At 35.7% G+C, this 18,420-nt stretch overlaps 1 protein-coding gene across 2 annotated transcripts; it reads right to left on the bottom strand.

Annotated features, from left to right (window-relative positions):
- Positions 1 to 1,868: 1,868 nt before the first annotated feature.
- On the bottom strand, positions 1,869 to 17,407 carry LOC106133856 (1-phosphatidylinositol 4,5-bisphosphate phosphodiesterase gamma-1). Of its 2 annotated transcripts, none has more exons than XM_060953493.1 (12): positions 16,883 to 17,407; positions 15,544 to 15,682; positions 14,268 to 14,430; positions 13,572 to 13,772; positions 13,088 to 13,203; positions 11,963 to 12,893; positions 11,249 to 11,430; positions 7,347 to 7,524; positions 6,579 to 6,644; positions 5,642 to 5,836; positions 3,685 to 4,507; positions 1,869 to 3,200 (listed from the first exon to the last, which is right to left on the bottom strand). In XM_060953493.1, exons 1-12 carry the CDS (start codon positions 17,238 to 17,240, stop codon positions 2,950 to 2,952), a joined length of 3,603 nt encoding a protein of 1,200 aa, XP_060809476.1. In that variant the 5' UTR covers positions 17,241 to 17,407; the 3' UTR covers positions 1,869 to 2,949. The 2 variants fall into 2 exon arrangements, with proteins under 2 accessions (XP_060809476.1, XP_060809477.1); XM_060953494.1 differs by having other exon boundaries at positions 5,666 to 5,836.
- Positions 17,408 to 18,420: the final 1,013 nt, after the last annotated feature.

The raw sequence follows: 18,420 nt of genomic DNA, 5'->3' as shown, positions 1-18,420 counted from the left end.
TTTTTAAACTCTTGGACTGTTCTAGTCACTATGAATATATCTCATAGTATAAAGATTTTTGATTTCATACTATTCTATATAACATTAAAAAATTCCGCTTCTAGCACCTTGTAAGCAATTGTGTAATAAACAAAGTGAGTGAAAGAATCTCACTCAGATACGTGAATCGTTCAGAAATTTCATCGATTCCTTTCAATAAATCTAAAACAAGAACATACTTACACAAAAATTATTAGCTACCTTACATATCATTTTCTTACTCTTCTTCTCAGATCGCTTTTTAGTGGAGAAATACTAAAGTTATTTTTTAATTTATTTCTGTTTGTTACATATGCAGATGGTAGCTTCAGCCAACTACAGACGATAAAATTTAACAGAGAAAACTAGGTCAGGAAAGAATTCCTTAGAAAGTGAAAATAAGAAAATTGTAATGAATAAGCAGCCATAATACCTAATTCATAATAATGTTAAATGCATAGAACAAATACAGAAAGCGTTATATTTTACTATATTACAGTATATTCTAAACATTTATAAATTCGAAACTACATTGAACGAAGCTAAATTATTACCTAAAAAGAACAGTCTAATACCTTTGTGCGTTATTTTCAATATACTTAAGGATTATCACGACTTTTAACACGATATACCTTTATGAAACCAATTACCAAAATTTCAACTACTGTCATGATCTATTAACCCCAAATTTATAAATATAATTTTAATAGAAGAAACGCAATGTCAAAAAACATCCTATATAAAAATAACTTTTCACTGCAACAATAGTCCAAATACATCTATCTATTACGTATATAAGTTTTAATTATAAACTATGACCAATAACATATTTTTAACATCCTCTTCGTTTCAACTATATGAAGCTAACTGATCGATAGCCGTCACAGATAATACCTACCTACAATCCAATCTTTATAAAATTGCAAGTGCATTTATAACAATATTTTTTTAATTTTCTTTGCAGATTTACTGTTATTTCAAAATTTCTTATAACAACGTTACTATTGTATGTCAATAATATTCTACATTATGTATATAAGTATTTATATAAAAATCCGAAGAAGTATACAAGATGAAAACTGAGAAATTAAAATACTACTTTCTATTAAAAGAAAGTTTGGAAGAGTTACTTACATTTCTACCAAATTTTATTCAATACATCACGTTAACATACAAATTCGCAAGCTATGTTCGTTTATTGACATAACCAGGGATTCATAGGGAACACGTTACCACTGCACCCTAGCCAACAAAGAGGAGTACATTTTTTAATTGGTGAAATTAATACAAAATGTTTTTCGAACGGCACCTATGCTTTGTAACTATTTATTATTATTTCGTTTTTGTATGTAATAAATTTCATGGCTACAAATTATATTTTTTTAAATTAAGGAAATGCATACGGTAGGCAATAGGCATTAAATTGCACTCGTGAAATGCAAAACAGCGAGGTAATGACTTCCTTTGAATTAAGAATTCTCTTGTAAAAAGGTATTCTTGTTTGTCAGAGTTCATTCATACCGGAATGCAACGCGACTTTACACACGCATTTTAATAGAACTACTAAATATTTAAGGTTATAAAAAGTTACGTAACGGTAAACTAGAAAAACAATGGTTATATCTACGATATATTTCCGACACGCTACCAAATACGCGAGTAAACATTTTCTTTCATTTTATCCTGTTATTGAGTTTAACTTCGGGGATGACAATATTTTCGTTACAAATAAAATCATCACAAAGGCGATTGGCGAAGAAATGACAATTTCTATTGTTCCTCACGTTCAAAAAAATTAAAATTATACTTTGATATTATAGGGGTATAGTTACAGTATAACTGTTTGTATAAAACCCTAACTTCAAGCCTGTATTACAAAATTTGATACAGATATCGATCTAGCTACGATAAAAAAAGATGAATTAATAAAATGTGCAACTTTTTGTACACACAACAATGAAATTACGAACACATGAATGTTAGAGCATCTGTGTAGAAAATATTGCTTATCGTGTCCCAGCCTTTCTCTTACTAATGTACTTTCCTTATATACAATATTTAAGATACAAAACTATTTCTCTTCAAAACATATTGGGCATTACAAAAAAATTTAAATTATGGTTGAATAACATAAACATTAGTACGTATTTATTCCTTACAAAGCCAAAAAGTCTGTACCGGACTTAGGCCACATGAAGGTAAAATAAAAAAAAAGAATAATAAAAGGAAAAATAAACAGAAAAAAAAATTATACACATATACATATAATCACATCTGTATCCCTTGCGGGGCCGACAGTCAACAGTTGTGACAACACGTTCAGCTGCTTGGCTTACTAATAGAATTAGAATTCAATTTGCAAGCCCATCGCCTAAAAGAATCCCAATTGTGTAATCTTATCCCTTAGTCTTCCTTTTACGACATCCATCAGAAAGAAATGGAGTAGTTCTATTCTTTTTCAATTGGTTCCGGCACAACAATAATAATTATAAAAGGAGAAAAAAACAGATATAGCTATTGTATCTTCTTCGCTACCTTATTCCACTTTATATGACTAATGACATATTAAATTAACCCCAATCCGTGCTTAAATTTAGCATCACTTTTTTCGGTCCAAAATATTATTTTCAGTCGATTCGAAAATGCGATACGGAGTAATGATTTTATACATAAAACATCACGCCCATCAACGGAAGACAGAGAAGGCAGAGCTCCTTTTGAAACATTAATTATTCTTTTAAGAGAGACCCCTGTTTAGGGTACTTTCGACTTGACCTTCCGCCAGGACGTCCCCGATTTGATCAAGGCATATTATAATTTAGAATGGACCGCACACCGTAAAAAACTCATTTTTTTTAATCTGTTGTAAGTTAAGAAATTTATCTTTTTCGGATAAGATTTATGGTATTACAATAAAGATACTTTTTAGATCTAATGGTTCTGTATCAGCGCTATATGAACAAGGAGGGAGGACAACTCTAGTTCCTCGGAGAATGCGTTAGTGAGGGGAACGCTCCGGTACCCAGTACGGAGGCATTTCAAGGGATACGTGGCTTGCCCGATGAAGTTCGGGTCGCCGAAGATATCCTCGTCCTGGACCAGGAAGCGGATAAGAGCCAGGTCCGGATTGGACACTTCGAACTCGCAGATGTCATTCCATATAGGGTTGATGCCGTTGTCGCCTGCAATGGAAAAGTATTATATAAGTAATCATAAAAAAAAAAACATAAAAAATAAGTATGAACATTATTTTGATTATTATATTATATTTTTTAATTTGAGTACCTAAATAAATAAAATAAAAAACACTAACACCTACAGCGAAAATTTAGCTATAACCTTAAACCCAGATTTCTAAAGACGTGTAAGTAAGCTCGAAGATTGGCTATTCACTTTTACCTTGTAAATTATCGATCTCTTTTATATTTGTAACAATAACTTATATTCAATACGACAACATTAAATATGAGTTTTGAGCAAGTAAAAAAAGCTTTACAAATCTTATTTCTTTCTCTTCCTTCTATTTATATGATGGTGAGTAGTCAAAAAGCGCATCCTTGGATCTTCTTCAAAGAAGTTAGGATGTAACCAGGATTAACGCCAGGAGGAAGAAGATTCATATGATGTTGAGCACGAAGGAGTAATGCAATAAAAAAAAACATTTACCAACAGTTTTGGTGACCAGTTTCGTTCCGCTGTCGTACTCGGCGCCTACAATTTCTACTTCGACGAACGGGCTCGCCGTCCCTCGGCCCGACTTGCACAGATGCCTCGCCGCTATCACTCTCAACATCACAGTAACGGGCTTCACTCGCTTCTCAATACTCCTCACATCGTTCGGGTTGTAGCCCTCGTCGAACATGAAATCCGGCTTCAGAATAAACCCGCAGCCGCCGTTCTCTTTGAACTTCCCCATGTTAATCTGCATAGGCTTGTCCGGAGTCTGATAATTCAAAGCCACCATTTGCGATCCCGAATTCCAGAACGGAACTGGATTGTAATTGGAAGAATCGATCCTCTGACCTTTAGGGTATATCCTGCTGAGTTGGATCGTGTGGTATCTGAGGAAGAACTGATTCTCTTGTTGGCACATGAGCCGTTCAGCTTTCGTTTCGGGGAATGAGGACATTTCGGTGAAGATGAAGCCCTTGTTGCGGAGCCTGTCTTGATTGAAGGCGACGGAGCGGCAATAGATGATGAGATCTGACATTTCTTTGGCGATTCTCCACGTGCGTTCCATTTTCTTGTTTTGCATGGAGCGGGCGCTTGCGCTCTGTGCGGCTTCCTTGATGGCGGAAAGCCATTCGATGGCGACTTCGTTCGAGGGGGCGGCCATGTCGAAGGGCGCGCACATGGAAGGACTCTGGATACGGACAAGCCACCGGGAGGCACCGTTCGCTTCACCCACCACTAGTTCCACGACTGCTCCTAGCACGTCTACCACGCCTTTCTGAAGAGATCCCAGTGCAGCCGTTTCGTTTTCTAGGCCCTGTATTGAGAAATATATATTTTAGAACTTGATTTTAATAGTGTCAGTATGTGTGTCTTATTAAGGTACAGCTCGGTAAGGCTTGGTTCCCATCAAAGCGGAGAGGAGACGAGATTACATGTGTATTGAACAACCAATCAGATTTTGTTATTATCACATCTCTCCGCTTAGCTTCAATGGTAATGAATTCGTCCCCATGTCTCCTCTCCGCTTTGGAGACTGGGCCTTACAGCAGTGTAGTAGCAAGAGTTCTTCGTTAAAACCTGTCCGTCAGGAGATCCTGTATGGAGGACTCTAAGAAGAACAAAATCGGCACGAACGCCAGAAGAATGTTGATAAACATTACTCTCACATAGCCCTCATACGGTTTATCAACCGTAATGATGAACGGCGTTTTAACACAATAATAAAGTACCAAATTTTCTCTTGATTATGAGTGTGACGACCTAAAGCCGTATAAATTAAAGTAAAATCACTTACAGCAATATCTGGCATAAGGGGAACCTTAATTTACATAATAATCACGTCACGAATCCCTTACAAGGTTGACAGAGCTAAAAGTCTCGCAGACTAAAAGGCCCCGCTCAGCTGATGGCTTAATGATGGAATTGAGATTCAAATAGTGACATGTTGCTAGTTCAACGTCTAAAAAGATAAATCCCAAGTTTGTTGACCTATCCCTTAAGTCGCCTTTTACTACATCCATAGAAAAGAGAGGAAGTGGACCTATTCTACAGTATCTCAATTTCTTAAACGTTATTAGCATAAATATAAATATAAATAAATATATACGGGACAAATTACACTGATTGAGTTAGCCTCGAAGTAAGTTCGAAACTTGTGTTACGAGATACTAACTCAATGATACTATATTTTATAATAAATACTTATATAGATAAACATCCAAGACCCAGGCCAATCAGAAAAAGTTCTTTTGTCATCATGCCTTGGCCGGGATTCGAACCCGGGACCACCGGTGTCACAGACAAGCGTACTACCGCTGCGCCAAAGAGGCCGTCATAACCAATGTTGTCGCTTGCCGCCGTAATAAGGCACCCCTCCACCAAACCTCATCAAGTTTATTCCTTAGCGTAATAAAAACATATTGAAGCTTTGAAACAGTAAACCACACACAGCAATATCTGGCATATGAGGAACCTCGATTTCTTGAACGTAATTGGCGGGGAACCAATGGTGTCGCTTCCCGCCGTAGTCCCCCCTCCACCAGCCCTCGTCGGGTTTGTCGACGTTGGTGATGATGGCGTGTTTACAGAATGACAACTCGTCGTCCTGCCTAGCCCTGTAGTCGTATAAGGCTTTCACTGTCACCTGGAATAAGGTGAAACGCTGCCTGAATGTATTGAACGTTGTATAAGTGTAGAATTTAAGTGAGCAATGATAAAAGTTTTTTTTGCATTACGTACCTACGCAAAATTATAACAAACAACTCATAAAACTCCTACAAAATAAGTATAAAATCGATCAATCAGAGCCACTTCAAACAGAATCTTTGATAATAAACTAGTTCTACCTACTAAGAAAGTACGGTACTTTTAATTTAACACGAAATACATAATTTAACGCAGTTCTAACATAACATAAAGCTTCAATACTTATCTAATGTAAAATCAAATCTACTTCCAAACAAACTACCTCTTTCAAAAACCGTCTCACCATACATTTTAGTCTGCCCGAGTCTCCTATTGATCCTTATTCCATTGGTCTAATCAAAACAAAACAGGTTTTTTATTACTCAAAAACATCTAAAAAAGAGCTATTGACTATCTCTTTCAATATTTATATTACTAATCTCGTAAAAAATAACACGGGAGTGTTATTTAAATGCGTCTTTCAATTCGCCACGATCTTTGCTTTTGTTTAATGTACACTTATAAACAATTCAATCAATGCAATTTAGTGAGGCCACTCTTGTAATAGCTTTTCCCAAGAACTGCACCGATTAGATTTCGATACGTTCTTCTAGGCCTACCCATTCTAACTTTCTTTTTAACACTAACTAGCCTTGTATGTTTGTCAGGATGCAGACATGATACTAATGGGATATTTTTACCTTGGAAGTGAACGATGTCGGGTCCATATACCCAGGAGTGCCATAAACCGAACTGTCGTCAGGCTCCTAAAATAAATATGGTTATTTAAAATTATACATATGAATACAGCAACTCATAAAATCCTTAAAGATTTCACAATAATTATATTTGCTAAGTAAAATAATAAATATAGACAAATCAAGTTTTGTCTTTCCCTTTATTTTATCAGACAATTCAATAATTATTTATTACAATAACAATAGGACTCGGATCTAAGCGGTTCTATAATTAACAGTCAAAATGCAGTTTTATCAATAAACAGTTTTGTGTTTTATACAATCGTGGTTAACAATAAAACGGTGTCGATTAAATTTTGGTCTAGACTAAGTTTAGCCGCTCCTAGAATAGCGTTCTCTTATTTGGTTTTATGTTATAGTGCCGTAAGCAATTAACCTTTTACAACATTACCACGACAACCAAGCAGCCATAAAAACATGACATCTTCTTGCATATTTATTTACTAGCTTTGCAGAGGTAGTATCTATAAAGATATAAACCTTCCTCAGAAAACCCTCTTTCCAACATTTTAAACAGAAACAAATCCGACCACAACTTTCCGAGAGTAACGCATACGTACAGACAGAAGAAATAGGGGGACTTTATATAATAAGTCGTGATTTAAAACACCTTAATGGTGCCAGCTGGTTACAACAGGCGAGCTTCATCTTCATATTAAAAAAAAATATTAAACACAAATTACATAAAAAAATCTCAATTATTATACTCACAGCAATGATACTCCTCACGATATTTTCGCTGATAGGATACCACAGTTTAACCTTCTTATAAAGCGGGTTTTTCTCGTAGTAAGACACCAACTCGACCAAACTCTCGAACTTGACCGTGCCAATAGTGTATAGCCGCCCTTCTAACTTAATACGACAGTGTTTGATCTCCCTTTCCGTTCTGAAATTGAAAAAGTTAACTCAGTTTTTTTTTTTTGGAACACTCAACAAGAAGGATCCTTGGATCTGTATAAATACATTTAAATTTAATACAACGGCCTACATTTAGCTCCGAATTTGTGTCGCGAGTAAGGGGCATAAAACCATTAAAACAAATAACGAGACATTCGTAGCCACGAAGCTTGATAAAAAAAAATTTACATATGTCTATTAGAAATGTTTTTTCTCTTTTTGTCAAGTGGTAAGAATTATACTATGATCGGCGTATTATGGTATTTATTGATGATACCGGTATAAAAAAATCTTCAATAAAATATTACTAGGTACGACTAAGCTTATCATGGCCTCTGATTTTCGGAAAATATTTGATCCCGTTTGGACCTTATAGGTTATAAGAAACCTATAATGATAATAAGCCAGTATAATTTTCCTTTAATAATATTTGTGCCGTGTGGTTCCCGGCACCAATACAAAAAAGAATAGGACCACTCTATCTCTGTCCCATTGATGTCGTAAAAGTCGAAAAAGGGATAGGCTTACAAAAATGGGATTCTTTTTTAGGCGATGGTCTAGCAACCTGTCACTATTTGAATCTCAATTCTATAATAAAGGGATATAGACGTGACATGAGAATATGTATGTATGTAATAGGTATTATTTGAAAGAAAGTGTAACTAAACTTAAAACTTCATATATTGTTACGTAAGAACATTTCATAATGGACATTTCTGGCACATCTCGCTATTAGCATTCAGCTTAAAAAAAAGTGATAAAATAAATAAATATGTAAAAATTCGCTTTGCGGACGCTGGTATTAGATATTCTAACATGTCTGCACAATAAATGCACATACAAATAAGTCTGGTGTAGGTCCACAATTTATTCAACAATATTTATATCGCCAAGCCAACATTATGTCAGTAAAAAAGAATGAAAAAAAAATTTGTAAATGTCTGATAGTAAGAAACAAGTTCGCTAGTTTATATGGTGTAAAATACACATCCATTTTCAAATACGTTGCCAAATATTTTCACGGCAAGTATCTATGAGCCTGTCTGAGCCTGGGGTGCGCCTGCGTTGCTCTAGGACTCGTTAATTCAGGATTTCACATATTTCATTCATACATAACTCAGAAAAGGGTCATTAGTACTTGGCCGCAACGGGATTTGAACCAGTGCATCACAAATTTAGTCAGACACCTTTTAATTCAATCATTTTTTCTTTTTACTTTACGATATGCAGGCCTTTACTAGGACTATGAATCGTCTGAGATATTTAAATTAGAAGGCAATATTAGCATTATACAAGGAGGAATCCCGGCTATATATCACGATAATATCAGATAAGTTGCTCATTCTTATTCATTGCATCCGACCGCTGAATATCATTCGCCATAAGTGCAATATCGCAGGAGCATGCAATTCGCTCATACATACATGTAATCACGTCTATATCCCTTGCGGGGTAGACAGAGAAAACAATCTTGAAAAGACTGATAGGCCATGTTAAGCTGTTTGGATTAATGATAGAGTTAAGATACACATAGGTAGTGACAGGATGCTAGCCCATCGCCTAAAAGAAGAATCACAATTTTATAAGCCTATCCTTTATCCTATTTTTATACTAACAAATGTGTTTTAAACAGCGTTCTAAAGTAAGTTTGAGAATTGTATTAAAGGATACTTACTCAATAATTGGTTCTACTGGTAAGACTACTGGGATCATGGGAACGTTATTCGTTTTTAATAATGAACTGGCTTGGATTCGAATCCAGAACCTAGTGACTCAAAGGCAAACTTCCACTGCACCACATACGCCGACTATATATACCGAACAGAGTAAAATGGTTAGGAAAATGTGACATCTTTGAATGGCTGACCTGATTTTGATGAATTTTGACATAGAATATAAAAAGCATTCATCCCCTATATAATCAACTATACACTTCTTGAAGCAAAATGTGGGATTACACGCAAAGTTATATAAATAATTAATATTAATATCACGGGCGGCTTAGGTAGCAATTATATGAAAAATTTGTCTTGATTTCCTGATATTGAAAACGTGGACGTAAAAAGATCCTTGGATGAACCCCTACCTACGTGAATGCAACCAGGAAATACGCCAGAAGGATGTTAGAAAAATGGCCAGAGTCGCATATTATCCACCTTTTTACATATTAAATATCAATTCTTTTTATAGCTAACTAGATTTTACTCGCAGCTATGCCCGCGCGAATTTACCGCATCTAACAAAAGAATAAAGATTTTTTCGCAAATATCGCGGGACGTATATTTATTACCAGGGATGAATAATACCGTATGTCCTTCTTCAGACTCTTAATATAAAGGTGCGCAAAATTTCAAGAAAATTGGTTCAATTAATAACACGGGAAGAGAAAACAAATAAATTTATTTTCTCAATAATATTAGTTGGGATTTATAATATAAGAAATGAATAATAAGAAATTAAGTAAGTACATTGCACATTATTTATTCTTACATAACTTTTGTAAAAAGAGCCAAAGCCTCCAATTTAAAGTCGGTAAAATTTCTAAAACCGCATCAAAATCAGTTCAGCGATACGGGATAAACATACATACATACAGGTCAAATAAAACCTCCTTTTTTAAAAGGCGGTCAAAAATACAGATTCCTATTTCCTTGGCAAGGGCAAATTTATGAATAGTTTAGATCGAATTGACAACATTTCTATTGCATAAAAACATTAAAAAAAACTTCGCTCAGAGCACATTCCTTTAAAAAAAATTAATATGATGGAAATACATACTATTTTTATTTCACTGCTTCCGCGGTCTTACGACATAGGTAACTATCGTATTAGGTATATAACATGCATACACATTTTTCTCATTACTGTGAATTTCAGAATTACTTTTTGAACTGCCTTTAATTCTATTTATCTCAAGAAATATCAGGACAGACACTGTCTATTATTCTCTATGGAATGTCCGATGCCGCCGAGGAGATATCAGCTCTTATCAAGATAATCAGATGATTTGTGAATCACCTGATTTTTCGATAACTAAAGATTGCAAAGGTAAGTACGCCGTTTCTCCCTATAGTGCTCATCAAACACAAAATTCAAGATTTGTTTGTGTTTTAGTTTATAACGATAACATTAAAAAACTACTCCAAAAATATCAATAAATATAAGCATAGGAATAGACAAAATCAGGTGTAGGCTCAGGTTTTTTATTCTTAGTAAAGGGAACGAAATATTCAGATTTTATTAGTATCAACAGAAATTCCCTTTAGGCATGATATATTTTCAGCAATAACAACCAATATTAATACATTTTTGAAACTTATTTACTCTAACTGAAACACTACAAATCTTTCATAATTGGCAAGATGAGTATCATTTCATCAATTAAATTATAATAACGCAGACTCGACGATAAGGCACCTTATATTAGAAAATTCAATATCATGGTGTAATATTAGTACCAATATTCCATACCTAAGGCATACTAGTATCATAACTATATCCAGATAGATATATCATTGCAGGTTTCTCCAAGATGTGTACCCTCATCGCAAGAGCATCGGTTAGCACATTAACCAATGTACATAACTCAAAAAGAGTCATTGGCCGAGGTATGATTTGAACCTGTGCAGAGTTAAGATTTATCTGGCACCTTAACGGTTTGACCGCCGATGCCTCTCAGTACATTTTGCAATAGGTCGTTACGAAAAACATACCTGAAACTGATGGCGAATGAGTTTGGTTCCTTCTCGCTAGGTCTCACTAGGAAAGCGCCATCTGTGTTCGCTTTCCGCAACAACTCTTCGGCCTGCGCCCTCGTGCAGTGAGGATGGAACCACTCCTTGCCCTCGTGCTTGTTCGGCTGTGGCACCGGCTCTTTGAGTGTGATCAGGAACTCCTGAATACAATATTCCCAATAAAATGGCTGTGAAATAGGGACGGAGAGACGAACATATAAAGCTATCAGGCTATTTGGCTGCAGAACCTAGAAAATCAAGTAATCTTAAAGTGTGATGCACATAACAAAAGAGAAGATAGAAAAGTGGAAAATACTGCATTAAGATAACAATATCTACATTTTTCTTTCTTAATATAGCCTTCATCTTTAAGGTTTAAAACGAACGCTGTACTGGCATGGCGTCTATAGCATGTGAGTATAATTCAAACAACCGAATAATTCCTAATTAATACTAAAATACTAAATAATTTATTATACGCATCAGTTTATTATTAAGCCAATTAGAACGGGGCAAAGTATTATTTTTCATTTTATTTCTACTTCGCGCAGGCGCATCATTCCCTCAACTTTATCTAGTTTTTCTATCATTTACCTATTACGCATATTATTATAATTTTAAAGATCATTCACGACCTTTTTCTTCTTATCATGTAGACAATTAAAGACTAAGAGGTCATTATTCATAACTTACCTGACTCCTCAACGGGTGTTGCTTATAATGCATGATCAAACTGTAGAGGCTGTCAAAGCAAACCATATCGATGAGAAAGTACTTGGTAACGCCGCGTTCTTGCTTCAGCTTTATGCGGCAGTGGTTCACCTTCCCTTGCCTCCAAAAAGACAGACAGTAGTCCCCGACGAAAGTCACACTCTCCCTCACCAAAAAAGTCCCATCGCCCAGGTGAGCGTGCGCCCTAAGCAAGTCCTCAGCCTCCTGCCTATTGCCCGCCAGCTTGCCGTGAAACCAACACTCCCCGAAATGCAACTCGTCTTGAGGTATACTAGTGTTGTCACCCTCCAACTCACTATCACTATCTCCATCAGTTTCCCTCTGTGCACTATAATGCTCGGTGTAATACAGCTTATTCTCCGTCAGCACGAACGCGTGAGGATTCCACTCCTTATCGACAGGATCTTCTAAAAGGAGGATACCATTTTTTATAGAATTTCTCAAATCTAGATCCTTTCCCTCCTCCTGGCGCACGGCAAAAGAATTCTCCTCGGCGCCTTCCGGCAACTTTTTGTGTTTCAAAATGATTTTTCTGCGTAAATCGTGCGGGGACGGTAAAGCGGTTTCGTTTTTCTCACTCGGCTGAACTAATAGCATGTCGCCGAAGACATCCTGAAAAGCACTAGCCATTTTTCTTTGTTGGGGCAGGGAGCAGTTATCTTCTATGGACAATATGAGTGGGTAGTCGGAGGTAACGAAGGCGTGTTCTTTTATTGTTCGGAGGACGTCCATGAATCTTATTTTGGTTGTGAGCGTGTGTCCGTGGTATATGAAAGGCATGCCGTCGGGGCCGTCCCAACAGTCTAGCTCAATGCATCGGCAGCCCGATCTAAGACATCTAACGTACGCCTCAAGAGAAGATTCACTAGAGAACTGGTCCCCCGTGAGATACCTAAAAGAAAGTAACATAACAAAATAAAAACTTTAATTTACCTTTAAACTGATCGGGAAATACGGTATAGCAGGACTGTGTCTTAAAATAAAAACAAGACCGATGTATGTGCGGTAACTTCAGGAACTATATTAATAAAGATTAATCGTAAATTACCTATTTTATCTTCTGCCAAAAAGATATGAGACACTTACGTATTGTGTGAAGATGATATCCAGTAGTGTGAAAGAGGCCTATTCATGTCTTGGGTCACTTTATCGTGGCTGCTGTCCCATATCGAATTTTGTTTCGAAAATAACATTTCCACAAACTGCAACAAATTATCATGTTGTCATGTTATGTTAAGATGTATTTAAATGCATAATAACTAAGTATAAAGGTAAACTTTTTCCCCCTCAACGTATATTTATGTATATTTCAAGTACTTTGGAATAAGATATTCCATCTTCGTCCCTCAGATGTCGTTAGAGGCACCTATGAAAGACATGATCAAAGTTCGCAATGGTCCGACTTGTTTTTATTTATTTTAATTATGAGTTCATTTGACCTAAATCTGGCTGAAGACAAGCAATATGAGGTCCAAGTTAGTGCACATACGCTCAATGCCTAACTCTTGTCTTGGAACCTTAAGTCGGGAGAAACAAAATCCACAAAAATATTGAAATATTCTTTACATACCTCACTCAAAGTGAAGTAGGGTTCGGCGGTATCCCTCTGAGGGTCCCTCAGGTAATCCCGGATGAACTGGGACGCTCGCATCTCATCGTCGCCGAGACGGTCATGTTGTTCAATGAGCAGAAACTTCTGGAACTCTCGCAACGAGATGATACTCCCGTTTGACGAGTAGAGGTGATGCTTGTCGAATATTTCGTGAACATTCTGCGAAATTTATAAACAGTTTTGTCTACTGCAGCAACCATGCTCAAAACTGGGTTAGAATCCCCTTTTAACCAGTTAACCATGTAAGACGGGAGTCACTCGGTGTATTTACTGATTTACCTACTCGTGGCGTAAACACGTCCGCATTTATAATGTAAAATATTAGTTATCATTGATACCATATTTTTTTCTCTTCACGCGTTATCTTCTTGAATACTATACACAATGTATTGAGAGACTGGAGAAGGACATAGGGTACTTTTTATCCGGTAAAAACTAAAGTTCCCGTAGGATTTGCGAAAAATTCTATTGTAGGTGGCGCAAGCAGCGGGTAAAAGCTGGTAGATAAAAAAAAATAACAATTATGTAAAGTAATAAAATACAAGGAACAATATTCTTTTACTTCTTATCTTTCATCGGCCATGAACTTTTGAGATAACGACTGACCATGAAAAAAGTAACCTTAAATTGTAATACAAATGAGGGAAGACATACGTTTTCATCAAATATGAGTTTATGGTACAAAATAGAGAAGTCATCAAATCCAATTTCACCCCGTTTGTGAGTGTCGACCTCTTGAAATATGTCGCGTAGCTTACTAGTTGGTATTTTACAATTAATTTTTGGTAAAAAAGCTTTCACTTCCTTCAAAGTTATCCTGAAAATTAAATATGTAATTAGAAATGTGAAACAATAGAATTTATATTAGAATGTGCATTAAATTCAACCAAAAAAGGTTTTTCTCTTTTGAAATATTTCACTTAAATCAATTTTTTCAATAATCCCTTGCTCTTTGCTTCTTCCCCCATTACCATGATGCATGGTTGGGTTAGTCAGGCACTAAATTATAAAGAGTGACTTCCTTCAGACCACTGTCACTGTAGATGCACCAGGTTTAAGTGCTTATTCTCTTAGTCGCTTCCTACGAAATCTAATGAGAAAGTACACAGGCAAAGAAAGATAATATTGTTCCAGCAACCACACATACAATGTACCTATGTTTCAAATATTCACCTGCATATCCCCTATGGATGTGCAATGCACATGAAAGTAAAACCTTTTTTACTTTATCATACACAGTAAAATGGAATAAATTACAATACATTATAAAACCACATTTCTAAAAATTCAATTAAGGGGGGTCACGGAAGGCAGGCAGGAGTCGCTGCATGTAACTACCTGACATATCCAGATCATGTTTATGGTCATAGACAGAGCTCAGGATCATTCTTAAGGAGCAACCAAGACAAATGCCAAACGACACCATTGATGAGCTTAATAACAAGTAAACAATTTAGATAAACCTGCAAGAGTTATATCTCTTATTGTTTTATCTAAACACAAATAGGAAACATTTGAAACAGGAATGTTTATTATTCATCGCTAAGAGACCAGACGGCTTGCCCGGTGTAAGGTTAAGGAATAGTTTTACATTGATTTATGACGCATCCACTATGCTCCACTTTACTAGTGTACAATAGACATTGAAAACAAGATAGCCCAGATCCACATTAACACTAATAGATATAGCTTTTGTATTATGAATCTAGAATTTATTATTTTTTATTATAGTAGAAATTTTTGTTAGTGATTATCAGTTTTCTCACATCTTGCCATGTTCTCAGTTGCACCCTCAGTCTGGGTTCAAAATTCAATCCTTTTGTCTTATTGCTTTACATTATATTTAGGAAACCACTGATGTAAATCCTAAACCACATTCTCCATTTTAGTATTCCTAAACATGTAACACAGTTAAAATTATTTCACTTACTTTTCATTCGAATTTTCTATAGAATAAAACTCTTTGCGAAGCCATCTCTCAATTTGCAATGGATAAGAAGCACTTATTGCCTCTTCTACAAGGAACCGCAATCCTTTCACCCAACTCTCACACTCTTTGTCTGTGTTGGCTAAAATTATAAAGCATAATTATATATCTGTGATTATTAAAATTAGTAAATACACTCATAGAATACCTGTTTCCGCAATAAAGTGATTTGTAGAAAAAAAAGGTTTGTTACTTAATAATTGATTTGCACTACATCTCTGCCAATTTCCTATATGAATATAGGTTCTAGAAGTTCTCTCTTTCCTATATGAATAAGATATTAATCTTACATCTCTTTCATCAAAGCATATTTCTTTTGCAACTGCAATACCAGATGACTAACCTGCCCTGAGAAATTGTGATGCACTGTCGTTCTTATTATTAATAACAAGAGTGAGACAAGTGAGAGAAAGAAAGATAGATGATATATAACCTTAATTTATACGTTATATATCGTTATCATATAACATTATATATCATCTATCTTTCTTTCTCTCACTTGTCTTTGCATAATTCCCATTGAACTCTATCAGGTATTAGGGCCTGGAGCATTGTATGATATCAATGGGAATAAATGACCTGGTCAATTCCAGTCTGACAGAAAGCAACTGACAACAGAAGTGTCCAGTAGGAGTTAATCTATATGGTCATGAATCAGGGAAATTTTGTCAAATCGTAAAGACTACCAAGATAAACTCAACAACTATAGGAATGAACTCGTCTGATAGACAGACATGGATTTGTAGTGAATATTGACTATGTGTGAGAGACAACTCACTGGATAAGTTAATCAATGCAATGACATAAATGCACAAATGCAAACTGACAGCATGTGGCTAATTTTACAGAAACAGATTTACAATAAGATGAAACAGAAAAAAAATATGTATTGCCACAGCTCAAATGTAAATGGAGTTGAAATTTTTAAATAAGATGATAACTTTATTATAAATTTATTGCTTATTACAAGCCTGTATGTATCTGAAATATTTTAAAAACTTTATTAATTAAAAACGATATGACTAATTATGACCACAGATTTATTGTAAGTTTTTATCCACCAATAAAGAATTGATAATTAATACAGTCAAATAAAAAGAAATACAAATATAACCTCACTACCAAACAAAACCGAGTGGAAATGAGTTGCTGTCCTATTTTAAACCTGCCTGTAAACATTACACCAGCTGAGTACTATCAATAACACTCATAGAATTATAACAATGACTCAAATTCTTGGTGCTGATAAATATAGCAATGTTTTCAAGACTGACTAAAGTACCTGCAAATGACGCGGAGCGCAGTTTGAACTCTGTACCATAGTAAATAGTAAAGCATTTGGAGCTCTCGATCCTCTTCGTTTCATCTGGCCACCGTTCGAAGTCTTTTGACGACTTCCCGACGCGTACCTCTTTCACATCTCGTATATCCAGCGAACCTTCGTATGCCTGTTTTTGAGGGGCAACAGTCTTGTACCATATCACCTGATGGGTCTCGCGTCGCACCAACAAATTCCGGCGCTCAGGCCGCTTCCTGGGATAGAACTTATGCAACGTGGTTCCCCTTTCTATATGAGATATTAGCTGATCAGCTTCGTGGATAAGTCTGTCATTGGCCCCATTATAACAAATAGAATTCATTGCACTTCCGTTGTGAGCGCACGTTGAAAGGCAACTGTGCGAAGGTACGGACTACATGGAATTAAGTACCATATGCAGATGCCTTCAAATAAATATATATTGAATACAATTTATTCCTACTTGTACCTATTTTATCACGCACACACTTCTGTCTGATATTTGTTTGTTTGACATTTCCAAATCAAATGAGTAGGGTTGGAACGAACGGCTACCGCAAGCGATACTGAGTACGTACTAGGATTGCTCGATCGATACTAGTTTTGATATTTTTATCATTAAATGTTCATTATTTACATAAATTTATAAATATATATATATATATACATAAGATAAGAAAAGGGTCCAATTGTATTATTTGATTTATAAGATCTTTTATACTAGAATTAATGGAAAAATGGCTAATTTATGAGCCATTTTTTTATGGATTTTGTTTTATTTATACCCGATTTTTGTTCATAACGATCACTCAGAATATTACTTAGTATTGAAGTTTTCACTTCAGCTCGAACTGTCGAGTGTAGTGTCGCAGTGTTAACCGTTGTTCTTTTTTTATTCGATTTTACGGTGTATCTATAAAAAGAGGAGAGTTATAAGTTGACGTATCCATCACTTTTTCATTTACTTTTCAATAATGTTGACACGACTTGTCTTATCTTCTCACTCTCAATCTGAGGTACAACAACACCACAACAAGCAGGGAATTCTTTTAGGAGATGGAATATTTAATCTTGCCCTATTTGAACCTCAATCCCATTATAAACGTGGCCTTACAGTCTGTAGCTGCAGTCTGTAAGGCCAAGTTAGTACTACAGTCTGTCTTCGGGAGCGATAGTTCGGGCTCGACCGCTACAAAGGGAAGATCTTCCACCAGGCTAGGTGTTACGCCTGCGGCTCCGACGATGTTGTGTCTGTTGTTGTGTATTTATGCTCCAATCCGTTAAATCTTTGCTTGCGTGATATAGGTCGCATGGTTCTATTTTTTATTACTGTGACGTGTGGCGTTGACAACACTGGGGATTGTCTATCCCGAAATGGATAAAAACGTGATTATAAGTATTCAGGTGTCTGGTTGGGATGTAATACCTGTTATAAAATACCTAGTACATGTTGTTTAATGTCAGTATATTTTACTGATACCTTCTTAAAAAAGCGTAAGCCTTTTGATAAAAATTTAATGAAG

This window comes from Amyelois transitella, chromosome Z (genome assembly GCF_032362555.1).
Source record: "Amyelois transitella isolate CPQ chromosome Z, ilAmyTran1.1, whole genome shotgun sequence".
In the NCBI taxonomy this organism is placed as follows: domain Eukaryota; kingdom Metazoa; phylum Arthropoda; class Insecta; order Lepidoptera; family Pyralidae; genus Amyelois; species Amyelois transitella.
This window is presented reverse-complemented; position numbering and strand designations above follow the sequence as displayed.

Coding starts and splice junctions, on each gene's coding strand:
- LOC106133856 (XM_060953493.1), bottom strand. CDS start 17,240: ATGAATTCTATTTGTTATAATGGGGCCAATGACAGACTTATCCACGAA. Junction 14,431..15,543: donor ATAGAAAATTCGAATGAAAA/GTAAGTGAAATA, acceptor TTTAATTTTCAG/GATAACTTTGAAGGAAGTGA. Junction 4,508..5,641: donor CTCATATGCCAGATATTGCT/GTGTGTGGTTTA, acceptor TTCTCAATACAG/GGCCTAGAAAACGAAACGGC.